Source organism: Phaseolus vulgaris, chromosome 8 (assembly GCF_000499845.2).
Source record: "Phaseolus vulgaris cultivar G19833 chromosome 8, P. vulgaris v2.0, whole genome shotgun sequence".
Classification (NCBI taxonomy): domain Eukaryota; kingdom Viridiplantae; phylum Streptophyta; class Magnoliopsida; order Fabales; family Fabaceae; genus Phaseolus; species Phaseolus vulgaris.
This window is the reverse complement of record NC_023752.2, coordinates 60,912,120-60,935,365: the sequence shown is the minus strand read 5'-3', so window position 1 is coordinate 60,935,365 and position 23,246 is coordinate 60,912,120. Positions and strand designations below refer to the sequence as shown.

Sequence of the window (23,246 nt, the reverse complement as noted above, 5' to 3'; positions counted from 1 at the left end):
AGATTATTTAGTGGAGGTTAATATAATCATAGGAATTGATTTAATTAATGGAATATTACTACATAATATTACATGAGAAGCATCAGTGCTCCAACCCTACTTTCATTATGATGCTCACTAACAAGCATCACTAAAATGCTGTAGTGATGATCCAATCCTATTACACAAAAGAGTTTTGATTCCTACATAATTTTCAACAAATAGACTTAAAACCATACATAATTCCAAACAAGCACCTAACAATCAATCAGGTGAGCCAACAAAGAGCTAGATTCTATGTAATTTCCATTACAGTTCTACACGAAAGGCGAAGGCATATGATTGTATTATGTTACAAAACAACTCAACATTAATGAAGATTTTAATAAATTTTAAAAAATCTTTGAAAATGTTGCTCGAGTAATGAAGTTAAGACGAAGACTTGGTGTGTAAAACAATCAGATTCAAAATCTTTCATGTGATGTGTCAACTCATATGCACTTGAATAACTTAAGTGAATAATTTGCCTACGTTATTTTCTTGTATTCAAATAAAATATCAGACGATTATTCTTGCATATGATGAAATATATTAAATATTGATTTGACCTAAGATAATTTACTAAAGAAATGTTGGGTTAAAGAGATATCTTTTACTAAGGACTTCTCACCAGGTTTCATTTGATGAATCATAAAGCGATATTCTTGAAGAGACTTTATAATAAATATGATCAAAATAAATACTTAAACAATTTTATTTTCCTTATCTCTTTAAGTTCAAGTGATTAAATTCAGATTCATAACTCAACTAAGTTACTTGACTAACATATACTCATGGTTTTTTAGCAGGTGATTAGATCATAGTTTTAGTATCTGACCAACCCATACACATATAAGATAAAGGTTGTTTTGAAAATAATTTTAGTATGCACTCACAAACTAGCTTTCTTTCTTGGGTTAATGCATATGATATTAACATGTAATGTAAAAGAGACAGAAGGAGATAACACATATTGGTTCATTTGTCTCACAAACTACATCTAGTTCATGACTATGACTAACCCCTTGAGAATTCATGACATAAGTCATTCATAGCTTAATCGAATATTCTCACAACCACTCTTGTCTAACCCTAAGTATTCTTTACACCTAGTCACTTCTACCTAACCAAATATTATAATTAGGATCGCAACCACTCTTGGTTAACCCCGTCAAGAAATATTCTTTACTCAAGTCACTCTTAGATGAATCGATTATTGTTTGCCAAACAACCACTCATGGCTAAGATATCAAGATTTTTTATTTCAATAATTTACTCATCATTGAGTCTGATGATTTCGTCTAAGAAAAAAATACAATGTTTAAACTTTCTCTCCTAGTTCAAATCACCTTGCTCTCTAGGAAAAATAACCTCTTTCGACGTATACAATGGTTGAGTTCACTCTCCTAGGTAGTTGAATAAACACTTTAAGTTTTTCCCATTAGGTCCCCTGGATCTAGTACTATAATCTTCTTTAAGCTTAAGGATCCTTCTATGAAGTTGTGCGGTGTGCTCTATTATCTCATCAACATTTTGGTATAGTGCAACCTATACTCTATTGGCTTAGATGAGTGTTATATGTTTGTGCAACATTTTGGCATTATATATCTTCTCCTCTGTGTATTATTCTGTGGATGAAATCCTTTTTATAGATTCCTAAAGAAGGTAGTCTTTAGGCAATCATTTATATATATTTAGCTTCTATATATGCATGTCCTTTTTATTTTTGACGAGCTTTAACATGATTTTTGCATTTAATACAACTTCAATCTTTGCTCTTTTCTCTTCAAAACATCATTGATAAATGACACCAATTATCTTCTTAAAAAGTATACCATTTTGCACAAATTCATGATTAGTGTGTTTAGTATAGGACATATAGTTAGTTCATACTTGAAAAACCCTTTTACTAAAAAAAACATTGACTTACAACAAAAATTCTTAGATAATAAAAAATTATCCACATATTACTGACAAGTCAAAATCCACATATTACTGACAAGTCAAAATCCGTATGTAAAATTTTCCAAAGATTTTTATATTCATGTGTAAAACATATGTTCTCATCTATATTCATCCATAAATAATATTATCATTATTTTTAATATCATTATTTTAAAAATATTATTATTTTATTTATTATTAATATTATTAACAATTTGATCTTGGAAGAAATTGAACTATGGTCCATGAGTAAATATCTATAACCACTATCCAAATAAATTTTGTTATTATGTTAATAATAATAACAGTAATAATATTAACAATTTTATTAATATTACTATTATTGTTATTAAAATTAATTATTATTTGTTATTATTATTATCAATATTATTAATGATAATAATATTAATAATATAGTTATTAATAATAATAAAAATAGTATTAATAATAATATCAATATTAATAATATTAATATTAATATTATTTATTATTATTAATATTGTTAATCATCTTCTCCCATTATCTCGTTCTTAATCCTCTATTAATGATGAAATGAAAGTATTTTGAATTTATATCTTCTATAATTCTCCCCATTCATCATCCAATCTATCTTCCTCGTCAAATTTATCCAGTCCACTAATCTTATTAGTAATATTCTTTTTCATCTTATTCAAATTCCCAAATCTCTTCTTATTCCATTCCTTTAAGTCATTATTTAAAGACTTCATTTTCTCTTTTATGAAGTATATTCCTTTCCCATAAACTACAATTTTGTACCATGTTTTGTTAGACAAATATAATATGTTTTCTAATTAGCTATTATACTTTAGTTTAGATAAAAAAAAAATTATGGATGACAATGCACAGAGGAATTTTGACAAATAGAAATCCATTTCATACCCACTAAAAAAATATATAAGAAGTGTAAAATAAATATAATTGGGTCTTTAAGAATTTGGTTAAAGAGATAAAAAAAAGTTTTATTCGATGCATAAAAATATACTCTTTTATATTTTTATATGATTTTTAATAATATAATTATTTTCTGTGACCATAGAATTACCATAAGAGAATTATAATATATAAAGAAAACAAATTAGACTTTCCCTAGTTTTTTCTTCTTAAAACTTTTGTACTGATAGAATTCAAAACATGCCACATTAAAAGACTTTAAAACAAGAAAAATATGTAAAAAATTATACAATAAATTACCCATAACTGAGAATTAACTGAAATTTATGTAAATGCAATTACTAGTCTATTAAAACTGTATTAAGTAATAATTCAATATCAATTAAATCTAATAAATTAAAAATAAACAACATGGACTATCAGCAGCCACTAATCCCTCTGACCACACTTTTAATTTGTTCATAATGAATTTTAGGAGTTACACTATCAAAATTCATTCCTGGCCCTTGCATAAAAGCACACAATTAATGCCTTTTACAATTCGCTTGCTTATTACAGTGTTTGGCTTAAGCTTCAGTATCTGTGAACCCTAATTTCACCTAACACACAACCCTACACCTGCCACAATAAACAATACTTTCCCTTTTGATTTATTCTCCTTTTCATGGATATCATGTCAATAGGAGAAAGTCATGGTGGTAATGGCTTTCAAATTTATGGTTGTGATGTTATGAACCCTGCTTTCACATCCACAGACACAAATGAATTCTTATGTGCCCACTTCCTTCATCAAAAACAACAGCAACAAGCAAGGAACAGTGATGATTGTGCTTTTTCTGAGGGTGCTTTTTCTGAGGAGGCTTTTAAGTGGACAAACATCAACCACAACCTTACACTGTGCCTGGAAGACATGCAGGTTTCATGCAAGAACACAAAAGTTGTGGGAAGGAGAAGGAAGAAACAATCTTCTGTGTCTTGGATCAAAGGACAATGGAACAAAGAAGAGGACAGGTTGAGTTTTTTAAATGTTTGGTTTGATAAATTCTTATCAGTATAAATTTGTGCCAAGTTCTGAAGTTTATTTGGTGTAACTGCAGAAAACTAATAAGGTTGGTGAAACAACATGGTGATAGAAAATGGGCTGAAATAGCTGAGAATTTGGAGGGAAGAGTTGGCAAACAGTGTAGAGAAAGATGGAATAATCATTTGCGTCCTGATATTAAGGTTTGTTAATTAACACTTAATAATATATAGTTACATTACATCTTAGGATTATTGTATTAGAATGAATGTTGTTCTGCATAATATAAGGTTGGTGCATCTGAATGTGGTTCGTGTTTTTTGAGGTTTTTCTGTACTTAAGACTCTTACTAGGTATCATGTTCTCTAGGGTGAATGAATCTTAACACAGTCAGAATTTGAGTATGATTTAGGATTGTTCTGGTTATGTTTTTAAACTTCAAACATGGATTCAAATAAATTATATACGATGAAAAAAACTAGTTCAAGTACAGTGCCATTCTAACTTTTTGAAAATAATAAGAAACTATAGATTTATATCTTATTTCTAATTTTCAGTATTATGAGACTATCTTATATAATTATGATATTATAATTTGTTAGCTTTATAATGATTTTAAATTTAAACTAGTATCTTAGTCATTTTAATAACAAGGTAAAAAATTGATATTTTGACAAGGATTATTTATAATTTTTTGTTGTTAGGAGATGATATCCTCTAATGGAAATAAATCTTGAGAAGATATTGTTTAACATCCAAAATGTTGAACATTTAGATAGAAAAAAAAGAGAGCAAAGAAACTATATATTATAGAAGATATTATATAAGAAAACAAAGATAAAAAAATGTGTGTAATAAATAGACTTTTTATTAAAAAATTGTGTTTATGCTATATATATATATATAAATATATATATATATATATATATATATAATATTCTTAGCACAATCCAAGATGTGTACATATTCTTGTCCATAGTACACAATCATGATATATGGTTAAATGTTTTTGAATTTTTCTCTCAACTTCTATGCTATAATGTGAAAAAATCTTAACACCACCATCTATCAAGATGTGCACTAATCTTGCTCACACCAGATTTGGTGCATCAATATAATTATATAAAGAGATTCATTTCTCTATAATGTTTATTTTTAGAGAAAAAAAGTATTTTTATCATACTCAATTTGATTTTCTTTTACAAATAAGTATCTTAACTTTTAATTTTAGTTTAATTGATTTACAAACTTTATCTCATTTATAAATAAATATATTTTAATTTTAATTATTCCTTAAATTTTACCATTTCTATAATAAACATCTTAAATATTAATTTTATTCTAATTAATCCTTGAAACTTATCAAACTTTTACAAAAAGCCTTTTCTAAATAAGTTTGAGTTAAACTATTTACATCACATATTCCTTAAAACTCATAACTATTTTTAACTATATAATTCTAAAATAAACACCTAAAATTTTAATTTTATTATAATTAAACCTTAAAATTTACCATTTTTTATAAATATTTTTCAGAAAATGATTATTTAAACTGACTAACAAAATAAAGAATTGCATTATTAATACATTTTTTTTTTTGTAAAAGCTGGATAAGTTTTAAAGATTAATTAGAATAAAAGTAAAATTTAAGGTATTTATTTAAAAAAAAACAATAAATTTCAAGAATCATTAGGAACAAAACTAAAGTTCTAGCTATCTATTTGTAAATGTGATGAATTTTGAATATCAATAAAAATAAATTTAAAGTTTAAAGTGCCTATTTATAAAAGGGATAAAGTTTAGGGAGATTAACTATTTTTTCTTATTTTTTAATTAGAAGTTAAAATTGTATTATTTTAAAATCTCATATAAGTTTATAATATAATTTACAATTTATATGTAGAACTTTATATAAGTTTTACTATATAATTTTTTTGATAATTTATATAATACTAAAATTATTTAAATATATAATAAATTATAAATTGTATAAGAAGTTTGAATTTAAAATAGCCATAAATTTTAATTTACTATATATTTACATAGTAAGTTATGAATTATATACTTATATACTATATAATTTAAATTTATTATATAATCATGAATAATATGATAATTTTATATGTAATAAATATAAATGATAAATTACTAAGTATAATAAATTATAAATTTAATCAATTTTTTCTATTTTTAATATAAATCTATTAGTTAAATTTTAATAATTCACTATTATATTATATTATATTATACATATTAGATCAATATAAAAAAAATCATTAAATAGAAACTAAATTTTAGAAAAAAAATAATTAGTTATATTAACTAAATTAGATACTATTTCAATGATTAAAAATTTATTGTTATCTAAAGTAATTTCTATTATTAATAAAAAAAATTACAAACTATTTTTTAAATTGATATCTAATTAACTACCAATATTTTAACCAATTTATATTCAAATTTGTAACTAAAACCTTGGTACCTAATTAAATAATAATTTAAAAATTAATTTATAATTTTTTATTAATAATAAAAATTACTTTAAATACTAATAATTTTTTATTTATAAATTAGTATCTAATTTAATCAATATAATAACTAATTATTTTTTATTTTTAATTATTTTTTAGTAGTGTATAATTCAGACAAAAGGTTGATGACAATAGATTATGTCTGAAAAATATAATTATATTTTTTTTGTGTTAAACTTGAAAAGAAAGTTTTTTTTCTTTTCTCATTTGAATACAATTAAAATTTGATAATACACTAGAAATGCAAACCCAGGAAGTATATACAAGCATGTGTTTTTACTAATTTGTGTAAGGTTGATTAAAGTTTTCTGAATTTTTGTAATAATGTGAAGAAATCTTACCACTATCATCTATCTAGGTTAGCACTCATTCTTGTGATGGTTCATAGTTATTGGTTTCTGTTCACTTTTATATACTTTGCTTTGACAAGTGAAGTTTTATCAGAAAGATAGTTGGAGTGAAGAAGAAGAGAGGATCCTAGTAGAGATGCATGCGAGCCTTGGAAATCGTTGGTGCGAGATGGCAAAACGCCTTGCAGGAAGATCAGAGAATGCCATAAAGAACCACTGGAATGCCACCAAAAGGAGACTCAACTCAAAGAGAAAGCACAAGAAAACCAAAAATGGAAAACCACATTCCTCCATTCTCGAAGACTACATCAGAAGCAAGACCCTCATCACCACAAACCCTACACCTCTCATCATCACTGCCCCACAGGAAAATGCACCTAACCCTTTAAACCATGTCTTCCATGAACCTTTTGCTAACGATCTACTCTTCATGCAACAAATTTGCATGGAGAATGTTGATGCCTCTAAGCACCCCAAGATGTCTCCAACCTCATATCTGGATTGCTGGAACATGAATGTTGATGATATGGATGAGAGTGAGTTTTTGTATTCTCAGCAATTCTCAGATAATATGCAGTTGAATGATAGTCTCTTCCCTAGAGAGACTCATGCTCATCCTCCAGGTAACTACCTTCCTTCGGATCTATATGTATCTCCCTTCGGATATGGAAATCAGAATCTAAACATAGATTTTCGGCATCAAGGTTGCTCACAAGTAAAAGGAGAGGACATTTGGTAGACTTTGTTTCTTCATATATAGTTCAAAAGGTTTTCCATTCTTGGTTTAAAGCTTATTGTTCGGGTGGTGGTTTCAAATAAGGTCATAAACCTTTTGGTAATTTGAACTTCTTAATTTCAATGATGTCTTCATGGGATTTACATTTTTTTTTCTTTGCATAGTACTATCTCCTTTTTCTGTTATGTTACATTGTTTGATTCTCATTTTTTTTGCTTTTTTAGTAGAATGTTTGGTACATATTTCACACATCAAATGTTCTTTATTTTAGGATTAGGAAAAAATATGAACAGAAAAAAAATACACAATAGGTAAGTCTTGTGGGAGAAATTACGATTTTAATTTGAAAAAAATTGTGTTTAGATGCACGACTTTCGTTTTTACCATTATAATAATGGTATGTATCATTATTGTCGAAACAAAGCATTAAGCACGACATCTTCAAATTAAAATTGTCAGTTAGATTTAAAAGTTTGTTACTATCCTTCTATTTTATTGTTGTTTAAACTTACATTTTCATTCTCAAAATTTTAGTTCAAAATGGTGATAGTGTACCCATAAGTAGATTCGAGGATATAATTTTAAAATAGTCTATTGTATATGCTTTATATGTCCCACAATGTATCTTTCATGTTATAGTTAATAGTCGGAGTAAAACTTTTTCTATTTAGAAGGAAGCACCATGGTTCAATTGACTCACTGACCTTTGGAACAATTGATTCCAACATTTGCAACATTAAGTTATGCATATAATGATGACTCTCATTGTTAGGATATTACTTAAGTGATATATTATAACTTTAGAATAATATATTATATTAAAAGATGTTCTACTTGTCCCATAATCTATCAATTTTCATATTCTATAAAAAACTATAAATAATTGTGAGAGTGCAACTATTTCTACTATAATTGATGTTATTTTTAATAATCTACCTCTCAGCACTACATCAAACTCTTTAATTGCGACTTAGCCTACCTATCTTATACCATAAGATAATTAATGTAATTTGCAATAATCTCTCCCTCAATAATTATCCTTTATTAACAAAATTTATGTTATACATTTCTAAAACTTTTAAATTAAGCTTTTGATAAATCCAATGTAGCAATCCCAACAGAAATAACATTTCCTCTTTTATCAAAACCTCAAAGAGAGGACAATTGGCTTATCCTAGTCCTCATATTGTTACCTTCTTAGCATTATATTGTATTCGCAAAATAAATAACTTCACCTTTCAGAATTTTAGATAAATTTTAAAGAGACACTACTAAACCCTAAAAAAATCATCATAAAGGAATTTGTGACAAAATATGAATTCATAAAAAAAAAATCCTATAGTGAGATAGGAAGTTATCACACAAAGTGGCATAAGAAAAAAAAAATGATGAAAAATAATGATGGTAAAATGCTTAAGAATCATGTATATCAATCCGTTGCATGAGAGAAAAATTTGTCATAAAATAGTAGGTTACTTAAGGGAAACAACAATGGCTTTAAGTGGTAAGGGAGATCTGGAACCATAGGAATAAGATCATCTTCAAAGGTGGATTGGTGGATCATATTGAAATCTTCTATTTGGCCCAGCTGCACGCTTGGACTTGGTTACCTTTAAAATTCCTACTACTCATTTTTTCCTTTTCTGACTGGTGTTTGACTCCTATATCTTGTTTCAATCTGTTATAAGTGTTTAGAGTATTATTATATTTGATTGGTTTTTATGTGTGGATTGTGTGTTGATTAGTGTGGTTTGAATATTCCTTAGGTAACCTTTAGGTTGGGTGTTTGTTGGTTGGTTTCTTTCTGATTAGGTGGTGGCTTTTTTCCTTATTTGGTAGTGGGCGCCTTGGAAATGTGTGCTATAGAGTCTTATTATGTATAAGAGTTGAATCACCTCTGAAGTGATTCTATTTATTTATTCATTATTGCTGATAAAAAAAAATGACTTTAAGTGACTATTGTTTGGATGAAACCATGCAACTTGAAGTGGGTCGATATTCATTCTAAGTAAAGGGAATAAAGTTTCGATTAAAACGAAAGGACGAACACTACATGAGAGGGTTTGATCTCAATTAATGTGAGTCTTGATACACTTAAGTGAGACAATTACATGTTTAATGTGAGTTTGAACACACAAGTTTGTTTGCTTAGATCGAAGACATATCATTGAATATGAGAAGTTGTGTCAATTGTAACGAGTATTTGATGTTTGAAGGGATATTCATTAGAATGTTTGTTTAAATTTGATTTAATTAGACTTATGGAATTTAGGTTACTTAAAGCGTGGATTTTTTGGTTTCCACGGCAAGTGAATAATGTAGTTTAAGCAAACAAATAAAATGGAGTAAATTCTGCTAATCAAAATTTAAAGGAAGAAAATTACTATATTAAAAATATCATATTACAATGATAAAATCATCTCACATGAATATAAATCTCACGTGAATATAAATTGTTTTGCATGTCAAAAGGTTTTGTAGCTTTATTGTATAGTCTTTATTATTGGTTTTTTTTTTGTATTTGAAACCTGGAACATTATTGTATAGTCTTTTCTGCTCACTTGCAAAATGAGTCTTCCATGTTTTTTTTGGAGTGTCTTGATATAAAAAATTAAGACATTAAATTATACGAATATTTTTCTATATATAAATATATATTTTTTCAAAAACAAAGAATATATTCATGACAATGTGGGTCTTATAAGATTTACGTGTTGAAATACAAACTAAAAAGTCTTAAAAAAGTAACATGACACATTAAAATTCTTAGAATGAAAATACTTATGCCTTTTTTTTATTAGATAAAATCACAATAATTTCTCTCAACAATAATTTTTCTATAGTAAATGAGACATTAATGTGAAGTAAAGAATTAAAAGTTTATAATAGAAAAAGAATTATCTAACTTCCAACAATTTTGTGGGTCTTAAAGGACATTTATGAGTTTTTTTGGAAAAAAAATCCCAACATATTAAAGTAATGTTCACCTTTTGCTTTTAAAATAAAATAAAACAAATTTGTTATATTTCTAAATAAAATTAAAAATAAAAGTAAAGAGCATTAAATACTAGTATTTTAACAAAGAATCCAAATATAAATAGGCTTTATTAACACAAGATAGACTATAATTAACTTGAAAATGTATATTACAATTGAGAATCATTTGTTCAAATAAAAATCCTAATTTAAATAGTTTACCTTAGTTAATGTAAATGCCTCCTTCTATCATCCCATTTCTAAATATAATTTTATTTCTTTCATACAACTATCACCCACATACATTTCCAAATTTTATTTCACTTACTATTAAATTTCAATAGGTTGAATTTTTTGAAAATGATGTTTGTGTTTCATCATCTTTCCATATTTATTTATTTATTTTTCCTTTCCTTATTTAATGTGTTTCTTTCTTAACTATTACATTCAAGTAGAGACAATATCTCACTTAAACCATTTTCTTCTCCACTCCAAACACCACACTCATCATTTCATCTTCCTACAATTTCACTATATTTTTGGATAATAAAAGTATTTTTTTGAACACAATCTCTTTTTTATTTTCTCAACAAAGAAATATAAATTACCCACAAATAGTTGACATAACTATTCTCTCACTAGTAATACACAAAATACAAAAATACAAATTCAACATGAATAAATATTATTTACCGATCTTGAAATTGCATTGTTGAAAGAAACATTTTTTATAGATATTATGATGACGTGGCAACACCTTGGAGCTTACGTGGATGCAAGAACACCTTCAGCCCATTCTTCATGAACAGAGTGAGAGACATCTTCTGCTCCACCCGGTGACCGGGAACCAGCGATAGCCGGTGACGCAAGAGCACAGCGAAGGCCACTGATTTCATCTGGAGGTAAGCTAAGTCCTTCCCCAAACAAGTTCTCGGTCCAGCGTTGAAAGCCACGAACTTGAACCCATCTTTTGGCGGTTCGAACCGGTCCTCGCGAACCGAAAGCCACCTCTCCGGTTTAAACTCCATGCAATCCTTGCCCCAAACCGTTTCCACCCTCCCAGCCGAGTATATCGAGTACGTCACCGTCGACCCCGCCGGCACCACTGTGCCGTCCGGCAACACGTCGTCGGCGACGGCCTGCTTGAAGTCCTGCGGCACCGACGGGTACAGACGCAGCGTCTCCGCCAGCGCCGCCTTCAGGTACACCAGCCGGTCCGCCTCGCCAAAGTCAAGGGGGTCCTCCGTCCACCGGCGTCGGTCTCCGCCGCGCGTGTCGGAGAGAACCGTCGTGATCTCGTTCATGATTTTTTCCTCCACGTGAGGATGCTTAATGAGGAGCCAGAAGAACCAGGTGAGCGCCACCGACGAGGTGTCCCTGCCCGCGAGGACGAAGTTTAGGACGATGCGTTGAAGCGCTTCCGCAGAGAAGGGGTTGCCGGCGGCGTCACGCTTCTTCATGAAACGCGAGAGCAAGTCGTCGGAGGGAGCTTCCCTGCGATCCGCAACGGCGTCGTTCATGTATGCTTCCACCACTCGGAGGCTCTCCTTTAACCTCTTTTCGGATCCAATGCACAGAAGCTTCTGGAACCTCCACACTATTCCCGGGTAGAGGAACCTGTAACATTATGAGATTAATGTCATGAAAATTGGAAAATAAAATATGTTTTTAATAAATTATAATAATGTTTATCAATAAGAAAAAATAGATATAAATAAGAAAATGAGAAATGAATAATATAATATAATAGGAACCTGTGCATGGTGGCTTCAGTGGCGGCGTCAAAAGCGACGGAGAAGGGGTTTGCCGGAAGCTCGGGGGAAAGGGTTTGGGGGTCTTTACCGAGGGTGAGTCCGCAGATATTGTCAAAGGTCAAGCGGAGAAGAAGGTCTTGTAGGTCAACGGAGACGTTATCTTTCTGCGCTTTCTCCATGATGCACCACAACCGGTTCTTGATGGAGCGGTTAACCCAGCGAGACATGGCATGTTTGAGAGTGCGTGTGGTGAACTCGAGAGCGGCGGTTTTGCGCTGCATGAGCCAGGTGTCGCCGTCGCTGTTGAAGATGCCGTTGCCGAGGAGGTCGTGGAAGGCGGCGTGCCACCTGGGGCCCTTGGGGTAGTTGTCGAAGCGCGTGCGGAGGACGTGCTCGAGGTTCTTGGGGTTGCACGTGACGGTGTAGAAGCCTTGCCTGCGAGCTAAGAAGGGGATGGGGATGATGCAAGTTTGGTAGGTGGCGGAGGAGCCGGCGGCGCGGAGGTTAGCGGCGATCCAATCGTGGACGCGGTGGCGGTTGTGGAAGAGCTGCGGGAGAGTGCCGAGGAAGGGGAAGGGTTTTGGACCGGTTAGGGTTCCGGCGAGGAGGAGGAACCATAGGAGGTAGGCTGAGAGAATTGGTGTTAGAATGAAGAAGAGAGAGAGAGTGTCCATTTGCATGGTGGTGGTGTTCCAATGAGGAATGTTCTTGTGTTGGGTTTATATTTATGGAGAAAATATTTGATTTGTTATTATTTGATGAGAAAGTTTTGAGAAAGTTTTGGAGAAGGTAGGTTGGAATTTGGCATGAGTTGAGTTGTCTATGTTAGTGGACATGTATCATAGTTTACGTTTCACTGTGCTTAGAAAAATTATAATTTTACCAACCCAGATACAGTGACAAATTTTCACTCTGCTTAGATTTAAAGGATTTAGTTAAACTTAAATATTTTATTATTTAAGATAATATTAAAATTTATTCTAATCAATTTTTTTCATGGACAATGATAAATAAATAAATAAAATGAGACATCATGGATACTTCAATCACCATACAGAATGCAGATTCACATGTATACTATTTATAATAATGCAGCTATAGATCATCAATAAAAACAATTTGCTTCTTTCTCTACTGACTTGGTTTTTTACGCTCTTACTACAAAATAAACAATTTAAGAATTATTTTGTAATTTTTTATTAATAATAAAAACTACTTTAAATACCAATAATTACTTATATACTATAAAATGGTCTAGGTGCCCTGATAAGCTCAACAAATAATTACTATAATAAACTTAAAGTTGCTCAAATACCATGTTGAAAAGTGAATTTTAAGCCTAAACTGAAACTCATAAAACCGACTTATAAAGTGATATTTACACTTATATACTATGCAATCTTCTAATCTCTATCGATATGGGATCTCCATAAGTTATCAACAAAGTTAAGAATAGTTTTGAAATGGTACTAAAAAAATTGACATATTTTTATATAATTGAATTTATCTAATTGTTCAATATGAAACTCAATATATGAATTATATTAAAATAAAAATCTTTTAAAATAGTATATTTAACACAGAAAAAACATGAAATAGAAACTAATTTTAGAGACAACAAATAATTAGTTGCTATAGTAACTAAATTAGAAACTATTTTAGAAACTAAAAAAAAATAGTTACTAAATTAATTTCTATTATTATTAAATGGTTTCTAAATTGGTATCTAATTAGTTATCAAGGTTTTAACTACCAATTATTTAGTTTCTAATTTGGTAGAAAAACCTTGGTTGTTAATTAGATACCAATTTATAAATCATTTAACAATAATAAAAACTAATTTAGAAACCAAATTTTTTTTTAGTCTCTAAAATTGTCTCTAATTTAGTCAATATAATAACTAATTATTTTTTGTCTCTAAAAATTTGTTTCTATTTCATGATTTTCTTGTTTGTAAAAAGGTATACAGGAATATCAAATTCATTTTTAAGAATACATGAAAATTAACATAATCATTGGTTGGTTAATTTTGAAATATATGTATGCTTAAATATTTTTTATGCATACTCAAGGGAACAAAGTCGCTGACCAATCAAATATTTCGACATTATAATTTGATGGACAGTAAAAATTGAAGACAAGATTATCCTGTGAAACAAATCATCTTCATATTATTATATCAAACTCGTTTACGTTAGACTTTTTTAGCAAAGTGAACAAAATTTCCATAAACTTTCCAAAGATTTGGTAAAAATTTTCGTATTACTTCCTAACCCAAACTGTCACGCTTAAGCAAATATTAATGTTAGTGCAATAGCTAGCAGTTAAATGGAGTGCAACAGAAAAGAGTTGTTCAGATGGTTTATCAAAATCGAGAAAATGGGGTTGCACCAAATCATGAAACAAGAGAAAATATTTCATTCTTCTTAAATAATATAGGTTAGTAGTCATTTAATGAATTTCAATAAGGATCAATTTTAACTTTAATTAATGATGAGGAAAAATAATTTATTTACATTAAAAAATAAACTAAAACAAAATATTATGTGTTTCTTAAAAGGATTAGGAGAAAATGATAATACTGCCAAAACGTAAGTCTTACTTATGAAACCTCTATCGAATATCAATCGCGTCTTCTCCCTTATTCTGCAATAAGAAAGACATCTAAATGAGAGTATAAGCATAGATACAAAGATCTTACTCAATAGCATCAATCATCAAAGTCAAAGAACAAACAACAAAATTAACCATGGATAGCACAACCAAGGAAGAGGAAGAGGAAGGAACTACGGGAAGCAGTGTTCTTTCTGTAACAAGATGAACCACACCGCTAATGAATGTTATTCGAAACATGGTTTTCCAGCACAAGGTATATTCTTTCCTAAAAGTACTGACATTCAACTTAAAGCTTTCAGTGATTCAGATTGGGCCTCTTGTATCATCACACGTTGTTCAACCATGGTTTTTGCATCTTCCTTAGAGACTCTTTGATATCATGGAAAACCAAGAAGCAAAACAACATTTCCAGGTCCTCTTCCTCCGAAAAATATCATGCTCTAACCACCACATGTTGTGAAATACAATGACTTGTATATCTTGTCAAAGATCTCTGCATCATAGTCAACAATGTTGCAAACCTCTTTTGTGACAGTCAATCTGCAAGACATATAGCTCACAACAACGAATTTCATGAGAGAACCAAGCATCTGGATATTAACTGCCATGTAGTAAGGGAGAAGCTATAGGGTGGGCTCTTTCATCTTCTTTCCATAAGCTCTCAAGAACTACTAGCAAAAATTCTCACAAATCCCTCACCTATACAACTTTTCATAAACTTGTTACCAAGCTTGATATACTGAATATACATCCACAAGCTTGAGGGGATTTTGATGTCTTAAAGAGGATTTTGATGTTGGTTGCTTCTTACCCTTTTTTAATATTCTGGATTACATAATCTGTAAGTCTTTTTCTAGATCCAAAATTAGCTTCTGGATTATGTAATCTAGAAGCCTTTTGTGATTAGCTTCCGAATTACATAGTTGGAAGTCTTTTCTACACATAAGATTAGTTTCCGGATTATGTAATCCGGAAGTCTTTTTTTTAGATGTGTGATTAGCTTCTGGATTATGTAATCCGAAAGCCTTTTTTTTAGATGTGTGATTAGCTTCCGGATTACATAATCCATAAGTCTTTTCTAAATATGAGATTGACTTCCAGAATATATCCGAATTACATAATCCATAGGCTTGTTTCAAATCCAAAAAAAAGTTTCGGATTTTATAAATCCCAAGAACACTTCCAGATTATGTATGAAGGTGACATAAAAAAAGGATAAAACGGTATTTTTATATTTAGTATAGGGTAGCACAAGAAGGTATGGAGGTATAGGAAGAAAGAGTCTTTGATGTTTTGAGTTTGTTGGACTTGGGTATATTTGACTAAGTTTTAGTTCAGCCCAATACCTTTTTCTTTTCACACACCATGTATATAAATATAACGTAGTTTTGCTACGTTACACACAATAATAATAACAAAAATATTTTTTTCCTTTTTTACGTGTCTCTCACTCACAGCCCTGTGCCTCTCAGTCACCTTCTTCTTTTTTCTTCCTTGCACTGATCACTCTGATTAGAGTGATGGAGAACGTCAATATGAAGAGATACGGGAATTTTTCATGTCTTGTATATTTCATACTCCAACGAGAATGGATAACCCTGCTATGCAAAATATATTCCAAAAGATCCATACAAGAATGAACAAACGAACTTAATAGAATTATAAGGTAAGGATTTTACATATTCGTCACATATTCTTCTAACCCCTTCCATTATTCCAATCCCATTTTCGATCTTATCCTAACGAGTGTGATCACCTATAATATATAGTCCTACGCACGAATTGACAGTCTCGGCATGAGGCTCAACCCCATAAAACCGACTCACAACCCCTTAAAACCGACTCATGAGGTTGAGGTTTGCACCCACTTTTATATAATATAATGAATTGTAGTCATCTATACTAGATGGATCTCCAACATCTTTTTCATAATATTTCTTGTGAAAAACGTAAATTATTGCATTTGTTTCATTGAAACTAAAAACACCTTGTAAGAAATCCATCAGAAGAATGAATATACACTGATTCTGTTTGTACAGAAACATAAAAGGATGGCTTAATTTCCATCATTATGAGGTGTGAGAAGAAAGGAAGATATGAACCTAAACATGGTATCAAGCCATGATTGCAAGTGTCTCAAATCAAGGAGCTTGTATAGAATCTTGGCGGGGTGCTGTGGTTGAGGAGTTTGATCTTGAAAAGGAAGAGTGGATGAACTCAATGCAGTCCTCAACAGCAGCAGTTCTATGAGAATCAACAGAGGAGCCTGCTGATTTTGATCTTGTTAGGGAAGAAGAGCCTCGGTGTAAAGATTTCCTTGGAGAGATCAAGCGTAGAGCATTAGTTACTCTTTCTGCAAGATCCTTCACAAGTTCAACGGGAGAGGTCTCAGACTGCCAAGGAATCCTGAACATGCAACTCTTCACTTGCCCATTTCTACTTGATTTCCTGCTGGAATTCTGCCTCAAGGACAAGCCTGTTTTTTCATTGATGTAGCCACTGTGACTCATTCTGTTGCTTATTCCTGTTGGAATGATGATAGCATTAGGAGAGAGAACAATGATGATGTTGTAGATAGTTGAAAGGATTGTAGGGGAGAAGACTTTGGAAGCAGAATCCTTAGAGAGGTGGGAATTGTGAGATGAGGAGTTTCTTATGTGAGTGAGGAACAAGCATTTATAGGACTCTTGCTTTCTTCATCATCATGAAAGAAATGTGTAAAAGTATAAGGAAAAAACCATAACAATAACCAAGTCCTTTTTACTAGATGAGATTGTTTACACTTTTTCTCCCATGAGTACCATTATTATCATGTAAAAGTACAAGGAAACAACCACAAGATCAGCCAAGTCTTTTTATATGAAATTAGTTACACTACATGCATAATATTTTGCTATAAAACTTTCATTTCATTCACTCTCCTTATCAAACAGATATCAAATTGTTTTAATTGATTTCAATTTTAACCATTCATTTGAATACTAGGTGGAAATTTACTCCTCTATTCATCTCTGACCTGATAAACTTTCATTTTTATATATGTGTGTATAGGCGGTGAGAAAGGGTCATATTAAAGGTGTAGAAAGTTGCAGATACACTAGCCCTCTTTATTACTTTCTATTGCAGATGCAGTGTGACTTTGCAGAGCACACGTTTAAGCTTTTCCATGTAGTGGAGAAAGAAGAGGTATCTAAGTTGAGTATAATCAAAGATAGCATGAATATTTTATTTTAAAGTAATTAAGTCATCATTCCAGCCAAAACTCATCCATCCATCAGAGCAAGAAACCGTTTTAAATATCAGGAAGGTGGGGGCTACATTCTTTCACTCATTTCTCTGAAGATGCTCTCAGAACCACCAGTAGGATTGCTCCATTGTTATTTTTTGTTTCTTTACTCAAAGCTCATTGCAACAAGACACAACCAACCGAGTTGCTACTAAATATTTTATCCCTAAAGAATAGTGTGAACTAGTTGACATGATTTGATCGGTCTTCATTAATCTTCATTTGCATTGGAAAAAGAGAAATCATATCTGATATTAAAGTCCTCACTACTTTAACACCATGCTTTTGGAAACAATGGGTAAGAATGTGTGTGCTATTCTTGTTTTATTATCAACAGAATATAGAGAGCAATAAAAATGAGGATAAGTAACAAACATCTAAGATATGATTCTAAATTTGTGGGCGAATGTGAAACTTAGAAAGTTCAAAAACAGAAATACGGTGTGAACTTGGGAAGTAAGAAATAAAATATGATTTTCTGGATTTTTTGACCAAAGGAAAGCAAAAGATCCTCATCCAGAATGTCATGGAGTTTGTCGATTTAAAGTCACCAACAAATTTCTACTCATTGAAGTGAAAAACAGTCAACACTTGGTGTGAAACTTTCGACCACATTGTTGCTCCTTAGAACAACGTGCTGCTATATTTATTTCTATGCAGCGAAGGAAATATTTCAGGTGAGTTACTCTTCTGCCCTTTATCAGCAAATTATTAGGAAATATGGTCACAAGTGGACCACATGCCAAAAGAAATGGCCAAAGGTTTGATATTCTCCACTGAGATGTTGAAATGATTTAATAACTCAATCTGTCAATCATGAAATTGAGTGGCAACATGTTTTGATAATTAATAATACTAGTTTGAATATACTTTTTTTCAGTACTTGGAAGAAAATAAGAGGGAATTAAGCAGACAATAAATTAACATTCTCACATCAGTTTCAAGAGCTTTCATCTTCTTTTTTTAAGGTAAAGTGTACAAGTTCATTTTACATTATGAAAGAAGTTTGATTCAATTTCTTCTCATATATTACTATTGAAAAATTAATCCATATTGATTCTAAATATCCTAGCAGTTGTTTACAAAATGAGAGCATCACTATGGCTTTCTCCCACGACTTCGAAAATAAAAGTAAAAGCCCCACTTTGGATCAAACCTTTTTAATGTTGCTTTTGATGATTTTGTGAAAGAACTGATGCATGAAGTGACACACAAACCAACTTGTACCTCATTTTAATTAGAATTGAACAATAGGAAGCCATATATGGGTTAGATGCTTTTTTTGGCAGATTAGGGGAATGACTTTGTACACTACACAAAGGGATATGCATGAAGAATAACGTCTCTGTAAATTGAATTTCTTTTATCCCATTCGTCAATGCCCAAAGGAATATTCACTGAAGATGGCTATTAACCAGTGCTATTTGATAACTTCTTTCATTAAGAATCAAAATCCTTAAGTAAAAAGACCAATCAAAATCATGGAAAATCAATACCAAGAGAATATGTGATTATAATTATAAGAAATTGTAGGCAATAGCTGCAAAATAGATTACAAGTCGCAACTGTAGAAAGATTGAAGCTACATGTGGTTATTAAAGAAAGACTTATACGGAGAAATATCATATTGGATGGTTTACACACTAATCATGCAGACTACATGACTTTAACAGACTATATAAAAAATTAGTTCCCACAATTGTAAATGAAGAGTCACATATGTATTGGGAATATAAGATAAATGTTCCATTCATAGACCACTATGAATCAAATTTCAATGGATGTTTCCAAGTTAGTATCCTTTATAGTATCTTTGGTAATGCTGAAGTACATCGCACACACCAGTCTCTTTCTGCTATAACAATTCCATAGTAAATTTTGTATATGCAACAGTTCAAGAAAGAAAAACACATGTATTTCCTAATGGTTCAAAAGAAGTACAGACACACATGGAAACTAGAGACAAGTGTATTACAGACAACACACTATCTCCTATGAAGAACATCCTCCAGAAGCAGTTTCAACCATTATTCACAACAAACTCACTAAATATCCTCAGAGACACGATGGGTGAGGCTACATTCTCCATTGAAATGCAATCAGTTTGGTACTGTACACATGGATGCCCAAATTTGACTCGAAATGAATCATTAACTTCAAATTTTCAAGACTGTTTCTCATTCAAGACGATCAAAATCTCCCCTCCTTGTGCCAATGTAAAATCCAAGAACTCCCTTACTTTATGTGCATCATGAAAAGGTAGAGGGGCAGGAAGGTCACTGTCCAAGTTAAACCAAACCCCATCAATCTTCCTCAATGCAATCCAGTGCCTACTTTTCCAAATCCCACCAAACCTAGTCACTGACACATTGATCACAATCCCCATCAAAACAGGTGCATCGAGATCAATGCAAGATGCCCCCTTTCTACGATCATGCCACACCACACTCTTTCCTTTCTCTTCCAAAGCCGCAATTAGAACATTTATATCATAGTTTCCAGTGAAAACATTGTGATGGGGTTTGAATAGAACAGAGAACGGTGTCCACGTTTCTGTGCTGGAATCTTCAAGTGCGAGCCTTTCAGAAATTCCATTCAATTTTTCTCGAGTGAAAGCATCCTTTTGCTGATCGAGGTGAAATTGAAAGGACCCAAAAGCAGAAAAAAACGTGAATCAGTGAAAGTATGCAAAAAGAAACGAAATTGAAAATAAAAACAGTGATGAGTATTCGTTGATAGTGCTGAAATTGAAGAATCAGTGATTGGGAAAGGGAAGAAGCACCTGAAAGAGGGAGTTGAGAGAATGAACAAGACAGAACTGTAATTTTTGCCTTTCGTGATACACTTCGGAATTCTTCATGGTTGTTCTGCGGCTGAATTTTCGATGTTAAAGTTGAATTTGCAGTGTTGGTGTGTTCCTTCTTTTTTTCTCTTTTCTAGAATAAATTAAGGATGTTTTTGATTTAATTTATATTAAGAGCTGTTTTTCCTTTTTGTTAAATTTTAAAAAGAATGTTAATTTTGTAAGACATTTTTTTATCTACCAGTCTTAATTTATATCTAGAGTGTAAGAGACTTTATTCTGTATATATTTAAAGTTGTCATTATTTTAAAATATTAATTCATTCGGAAAAAAATTATAAAATTTATTTTCAAATAAATATAATAGATGCCAATTATGTATATTTTAAAATAATGATATATATTATATCTTAAACCTTTAACTATTATTTTATAAAATACATTTTAATGTAATTAAATTAAAAAATATTAATACTTGTTATAAGTAAAATAAATTAAACACAAGTACTTGAAACTACAAGTTATTATTTGTTAGAGAATATTTAACATGGGAGGTCTTAAATATATATCTTATTTAAATATGATAGAATTTTGAAAATTAAGAATTGTCTTTGTATAGGACTCTAAATTTTGTTCAGAATAAACTCGATTTTTAAAGAATACCACAAAACTCACATCCAATTTATTCATTACACCATTTTAGAAGTGTTCGTGTGGATTTTTTTTTTTTTTGCATTAGCCAATTTCAACGTAAGATTTTTAAGTTTATATTCAATAAAGTTGGTGTTCCCGTCGGTTGACCGGGACCGTCTTTGTGCGTGGCTTGTCCTCGCGAGCTAGGGCACCTTCATTTTGCACCGTCTGAGATACCTGAAAAGAAGTGAACAAAGGGGCGCTCTCACGGCCGTTTGCACTCCGACGATCAAGTCAGCTAGCGAGAAACATCAAGGGGGACAGACCCTCTGGAGGTGGTCGAAAAACTGAGCTGAATCACTAAAACTGGGTAACTAAACTGCGTTGCCCTAATTGTCTTGTGCTCACTGTGGCAGCCAAAGCAACTAGGGTTTTGTGTTCTGTGCAACTGTGAGAATTAGGTTAAAACTCTCCTCTTTCAAACGTCCCCAGGCCCATTTTTATACACATCCAGCATTTAAAGCGCATTGAAAGCGTATAAAAACATTCTTTGGAACATTCGAATCTTAACTAAATTAACGCGTACCTTGACAAACTTTCAATGAAACCTTTAATGAGCATGTGTGCATTGCCACGTGCCCTTCTGACTTGATCGTTATTCTGTGCAGAGGGTCCGACAGCGCGCCGCAACCCAACTTAGGGTTATTCCATCGTGTGAGCCCTCTTTCCTGCGAAGTGCTTCTGGCACGTGGGTTGGCTTCCTAGGTGCCAACTCATGCGCCCCAATCACTAATCACTTGCCTTGGGGGTGTATCTACCTTTCTCTCACACCATGCACGTGGTTCTCCCCTGGTCATGGCCCTCTCATGGGTCGTATCTATCCCAGGGTCTCCCAACAGTGGCATGGGTACTTCACGAGTCAGGATACCCCTATCGGTGCTAGAACCTATGGCCTTAAAGCCACCTTTTTCTTCACCTTGTTGTTGTTCTGGACTGTCGAGGCCCGAAGCCTCCTGGCGACGTCTTTACTTGTCGATGTCTCTCTTGGACGACGTCTCTCTATGTATTGACTTTGACTTTTGGTCAATGCTCCGAGACGGTACAGTTGGTATAATAATATATAAATATAAATTCATCTAACTAATATAATAATTATATTTTTTATTAAAAAACCTCATATATAGTTACAAAAATCGATAGACCATGTTTGTGGATAATCTGTGAAGACCTCGTGAAATAAATAACACTCAATTGCATAATATATCCTAATTCTTGTGTTTTTGTCAAGATGGAAATTTCTGTTGACAATTTATTCTTTTTAAAGTTTAAAACGATTTGTAAAAATGTGATTTTAGGGTTTAAGAAATTGCCTAAAGTTTGATGGAATTCAATGATATTTCCAATCTATCGGATCAGAGACTATGTGAGAGTAAATTAAAAAATAAAACAAAATAAATTTAAGATATTTGATACAAACATATAATAGTATTATAACTTAAATCACTCACTTATAAATTATATTTTAATTATTAAATATAATAAAATAATTTATAAAATAATAATTATCAATCAAAAATTTAATATATATATATATAACAATTTAACATTATAAAATTAAAGAATTTTTTTTTAAAAAAAAAAAAGGCTGATTCCGCCAACCAACCCTT

General features: G+C 31.3%; 3 protein-coding genes across 3 annotated transcripts; 1 reads left to right on the top strand and 2 right to left on the bottom strand.

Annotated features, from left to right (window-relative positions):
- Window positions 1–3,547: 3,547 nt before the first annotated feature.
- Window positions 3,548–7,515, top strand: LOC137825438 (transcription factor MYB64-like). The gene is made up of 3 exons (XM_068631105.1): window positions 3,548–3,885; window positions 3,972–4,098; window positions 6,871–7,515. Exons 1-3 carry the CDS (start codon window positions 3,548–3,550, stop codon window positions 7,513–7,515), a joined length of 1,110 nt encoding a protein of 369 aa, XP_068487206.1.
- Window positions 7,516–11,043: 3,528 nt separating this feature from the next.
- LOC137826872 (cytochrome P450 86A1-like) lies at window positions 11,044–12,988 on the bottom strand. The gene is made up of 2 exons (XM_068633023.1): window positions 12,243–12,988; window positions 11,044–12,105 (listed from the first exon to the last, which is right to left on the bottom strand). Exons 1-2 carry the CDS (start codon window positions 12,920–12,922, stop codon window positions 11,226–11,228), a joined length of 1,560 nt encoding a protein of 519 aa, XP_068489124.1. The 5' UTR covers window positions 12,923–12,988; the 3' UTR covers window positions 11,044–11,225.
- Window positions 12,989–16,849: 3,861 nt separating this feature from the next.
- On the bottom strand, window positions 16,850–21,154 carry LOC137825437 (josephin-like protein). The gene is made up of 4 exons (XM_068631104.1): window positions 20,927–21,154; window positions 20,310–20,770; window positions 19,543–19,599; window positions 16,850–17,552 (listed from the first exon to the last, which is right to left on the bottom strand). Exons 1-4 carry the CDS (start codon window positions 21,002–21,004, stop codon window positions 17,000–17,002), a joined length of 1,149 nt encoding a protein of 382 aa, XP_068487205.1. The 5' UTR covers window positions 21,005–21,154; the 3' UTR covers window positions 16,850–16,999.
- Window positions 21,155–23,246: the final 2,092 nt, after the last annotated feature.